Genomic DNA, 5,313 nt, shown 5'->3' on the forward strand with positions numbered 1-5,313 from the left:
AACATGTGGGCATAACGTTTAATATGTATGGATCTAAAATCTTAGTACAATTATTTTGCACCGGTTAAGGTAGCTCATTACACTAAAATTTTATTTAATGTCTCGTTAAAACACCTCTTATGAAGTATGATTTCACCATCGAAAGAATGAAACAAGCTCTCAATTATTTTATATCATTTTTTGTGATTTTTCCCGGAATGATAAAAAAATGGATTCTGGAGTCCAAATTTCGCTGAGATTTGGTGCACGATATGAATATCTATTAAAATCCACCCATGACGTCATTCTTTTGTTCGAACACTCCATTATTTTTCAGGAATGGAGAGTTCGGAAAGTAGGTCAACCTTTATACAAGTAGATATAAATGCATGCAACAAAAGAATGAAACACGTAAGACATGATTAAAATTAAATTAAAATTTAGTTTTTATTAATGTTTACAGTGGATTTTAAGTGGGTCAATGTACTCGTATCACTCCATTCCTTAAAAGCAATGGACCTCGGCCCCTTCGGGGCCTCGGTCCATTACTTTTAAGGAATGGAGCGATACTCGTACATTAACCCTTACATAAAACATGTCTAAATGATTCAGATATAAATGTTCTTAGAAAAATTTATGAAAATTGAAAACGTTATTTGTTAATATACAATTATGGACTGTTTAGCAGGGATACATCAGAAAGTATCAGGTCTTAGTAAGGTTATCACCCGAGGGCGCCTATGCGTATGTGTATGTAATATTAAAAGTGCAGAAGTCATGCGATACTGCATTTCACAGAGCAAGTCAAAAGGTTGAAAGAATACTGCGGTAGAAACAGTTTTTCCCAAAATCAATGAGGGGCATCCCATCTGTTAAAATGTTCCTCTTTATAAATTTTGTGGGAGATGAAGTCTAAAAGTTGTTTGACTGGATAATCACATTTGATATCCTCGATTTCATATACTCGGGCACGTTGAACCAGAAAGGGGACATTTTGCCCCACCACTCTGAAAGAATGTAATTTTGAGCAATGCATGATGCATTAAAACGTGATTTTATTCTCATTCCTATTTACTATCGCAGATGTGCATTGGTCGAGTCCAGCTACATTTGGGTACTATTAGAAATATTGCCTACATTTGCATACGCGTTTTAAAAGTAAGCCTTTATGACTATGTATAATACCTCCTTAACATCTTTGCTACATTTTGTTGACAAGATAAAGCAACTGGTCATTTTGCGTGTCATACCTGAAAAATAATGACCCCTGTAGAAAAATGAACCCCTTCCCTTTGTTAGCAGATTGATTTATTTTAAAGGAATTGATACAGGTTTTTAGGTCATTTACCCAGAGTTATCGTTCCTGCTGCTCCTCTTACCAAATTTATTCCATGTTTATTTTTTTCACGGTCATTCTTTGGGAGTAAAAATTTACCTCTTCACCCGCACTCCGTAGTTGAAATGACAATGCTGCATTCGTCTTAAAACTTAATAACACGTTTGGCATTTTTAAACTTTATTTTTGAAATCAAGTTTTTGAAAGCACTACAAAATAGTTCATTATTTTTCACACGGTTTGTGTATTTCATCACTTGTCGATGTCCCAGAGTCTATTCACATTTTCCGTTTAATTCTGTGCATCTGTTGGATTGCCGGAGATTTCCAAATTCTTCCATTTTGATGCCATTGTTTGTATTTCCAGTATTAAGGAATTCAAAGATGGACTGCATATATTTGAGTTGATGTGGTGCTGCAATCATAAAATCATTAAAATTAGTACTATAGTAATGTCTAACGAGAAATAAAATCCAGTTCACTCCAAATATATGTCAGTATTATGCTCAGTGTGCTACGAAGTAAAATATTTCACAGGAATAGTTTTCATTAACAATAAGTGCACAAATATGCACATACAAATGGTTTACACCTGACTTATTATTATGATGAAATATTGTTAAGTGATTATGTCATTTATTGAAACAAATGACGACAGATATACATTGTAGTTGAAATTTTATAAAATTGGCTGGGACCATATTTTTTAAAGTTATTGTTTCAATCACTTGCATTTCCCCATTATTGGGTCCATGGTTAGAAATTTACCTGTACAAGTTCCTTCAAAATACATACCAAGATATCTAGACATGAAGTTTGTGATGTCAACCGGTTTTCCGGTGGTCACGTGGTTCTCCACCTCCTTGAAGCGGAACATGGCCGATTTGACGTAGTCCGTGCACAGTTGAATGATGGCAGTAATGGCGGGGGTGGCGTCTGTAGTCATGTAGGTAGGTAGGGTTTTCCTCAGCCAGGCCTCCATCTCCGTTAAGGGTTTGATAACACGAGTCCTGTTGGAAGATTTGAGGTATGACACACCAGAGAATTTGATATGGATGAAAAGAGAAGGATATGTACAACTATTTTTGAAACTTAAAAACTTTCAAATTGACTTTAGTAAAAAAAAAAAAAAATGTAAGTTTTGGTAGAAAGCAATATTAAGCAAATATAAAACCCCTGCTGGATTCGAACCCGCGATCTACAGTTCAGTAGTCAACGTGTTTTTTTCTTTTATTGATAATCTTCATACAATATCTATATATACTTTATAATAGTAAATAAACACAAATTATTTAAAACAATCAAATATCTGTTTCTTTGACTAGGATTTTTGTACAAGAATATTTTATAGTAGAATATAAATTGTTTTCAGCAACACAATGTTGATAATGATTTTATGAAATATAATGTCTTAAAATGTATTTGCATAGCGAGATATATCAACCTTTGTTTTCTTTTAGAAATATTTGTCTTCGTCTAAATATGCTAAATCTACAGAGCGATATAAAAAAAATTATACATTGACATTTTTCGTAGTCATCGCGTTAACCTAGTGAGCTACTCAGCTAGGTGATTAAAATGTATAGACAACTATTGCTGATATTTATATTTTGATCTACGCGTATGTTTTGAAAGGAAGTCTGCCATTATGACTGTAGAGTACATCCTGAATGTATTTTCCATGACAATTGTATACATAATTAGAAAGCCATTTTCTCGTGAATCACAAATTTGGTAATAGTTGGGGAGTCGATTCCAAAAAGGGGCGTGTAAATTCATGCATACCTTTCATGAAAGCGGCTAGCAATTTCTTGGTGGAACCGCCGTAGATCGTTCATGCTCGGACATTTAAAGACAAAGTCATTGTCTGTCAAAAGTTGATTTAGTTTCTCATCGAAAATGACTGGAGACCATTTATTCTGGTCAGCCTTCCACATGAACATTTTCATTTTCCCAAGGAATTCCACGATATCTGAAACATTGTTAGTAACGAGACCGGTTTACATAACACTACATTCAAATATTAATTTGAATATACATGTACAATATTTATATTCATATATATCAAGATTTGCGAAGATTTAGAAATACACTGTACCTTCCAGTTGGAAATAAACAATATGATCAATGATCTCCCCGTAGGTATGTCTCTGCGCTGTCAAAACAATTTCCTGGGCGACATTATCCACCGTGGCCGTATCCATTACCCATCTCTGTAGAATGTCCCTCACGCGAATGTTCATGTTCTGGTCATTGTTGGTCATTTCACGCAATTTGTGCTTGAAAACATCTAGATAAAAAATGTATACAATGTTCAGGTAGATTTGACCGATACTTAGCATTAGAATGGAAAAGTATTGCAATATGATTTAGGCTTTAAAAAATTTGTTTCCGATAACTATCTTCAAAATTAGGATCGGTGGGAAGTTTTATGTTTTACATGTACAGTGTATATCTAAAATTCCCGAAACATTTCACCTCACGACTAATCCCAAAATTTCGACCGATACCCCGTTTTTATATTGTTTTTATGTACATGTAGGGATTCTAAATTTTTTTTATCGTTATTCCATATGATTTTTCCTTTTAGATTTGGTAAAATTGAAAAGAAAAGGTAAAGCATTTCCACACGTGATAGCAATTCAACTTTTGAATATCTGAAAAATGTGTAATGAAATGTTGGCAATGTTTTGGTCCCATGAGACTGGCGCGATTTCAATTCAGAAAAACGTAATTTTATACGAGCATTATGCAGTAATTTTTTTTTTTTTTATCTTTCATTGAAATGCTAAAAAATCATTTAGAAGTCGTCTAAGACATATAGAGCAGGTAAGATACACGTTCTCTCACCTGTACGCCACGTGACTTTCATGCAGTAAATTAATTTTAGGGAATACTTGCATCAGTAATAGGTAACTTATACCATACTTACAGAAAACTACTTGGTTGAGTTTTGTAGTTGCGCACTGGAAATGGGCATTCAAGAGCTCTCCCGCAATAATGACAAAAGCCCGTTCTCTGAACATCACTTGGTCAGTTCTGTACCATGCGCTCAACTTTGTCACAATATTATGTTGTGTTAAAGTCATTTCCGCTAAGAATTAAAAGGATGCAATAAAGAATAAATTATCATTCAAGTCTTGCATGTTTATTTTGGATTAAAGAGTTTGCCCTTACATGTGTATGGTCCATCTGGGAAACTACCGAAGTATGGCCTTAGTAGCTTTCCCAACATTCTGGCACCGGGGATTGGAGATTCTGGCGTAGACTCGCTCCATGGTTCGATACTATTCATCGAGTACTCGGGCTTACCCCCATAAACTACATACCGTCGTAAGCTTGATACGAGTCCCTCTAGTTGCCCGACAATCTCACGTAGCTCATCTTCAGAACCAATAGGCTTCGAGAGTGAATCTGAAAATAGAATAATTTATTTGAACACAAAAATCTTCCTTCTACTGATTGAATTTCCCTATACTGGTAATACGTTCACAACATTTCGTGCGTGTTCGAATGGTTTATTTTCCCTAAATATAAAGCTCGAAGATACTCGAATACATTTCACTTACTGGAAATATAATTGTGGAAATATAATTACAAAATATCTTACCGTGAAATACCACTAACAAAACCACGAGGACTTTCAAGAACTCCATGCTTAGCTTCTTTGATACGATCTCAATCACCTGTTGTCTTCAAGTACTCGCACTCACTCGCTCGCTCCTTTTATATATACCCGGCCTCGTGCTGTGTAACAATGGGCTGACAATTTGCTGACAAGCGCATTTTGGTTGAGGGGGATTTCAAGGATGTAATTCATAATTGAATTAAGGTATTTTATTATTCACACTTCGAATATTACAGAAATGAAGCTTTAGAATGTGTTTATAGAGATTTTTTACTACCTAAGAAAACAAGCATTCTTACAGTGTATACTTTTCAATAGAAATGATAAAAATACATCACTGAAAAAACCCTTGCATGGCCTCTTTTACAGGC

General features: G+C 34.7%; 1 protein-coding gene across 1 annotated transcript; it reads right to left on the reverse strand.

The window, feature by feature from the left end:
• Positions 1-1,478: 1,478 nt before the first annotated feature.
• On the reverse strand, positions 1,479-5,092 carry LOC125673767 (uncharacterized). The gene is made up of 7 exons (XM_056157897.1): positions 4,925-5,092; positions 4,492-4,728; positions 4,247-4,408; positions 3,413-3,604; positions 3,100-3,286; positions 2,110-2,324; positions 1,479-1,729 (listed from the first exon to the last, which is right to left on the reverse strand). Exons 1-7 carry the CDS (start codon positions 4,968-4,970, stop codon positions 1,590-1,592), a joined length of 1,179 nt encoding a protein of 392 aa, XP_056013872.1. The 5' UTR covers positions 4,971-5,092; the 3' UTR covers positions 1,479-1,589.
• Positions 5,093-5,313: the final 221 nt, after the last annotated feature.

This window comes from Ostrea edulis, chromosome 3, assembly GCF_947568905.1.
Source record: "Ostrea edulis chromosome 3, xbOstEdul1.1, whole genome shotgun sequence".
In the NCBI taxonomy this organism is placed as follows: Eukaryota; Metazoa; Mollusca; class Bivalvia; order Ostreida; family Ostreidae; genus Ostrea; species Ostrea edulis.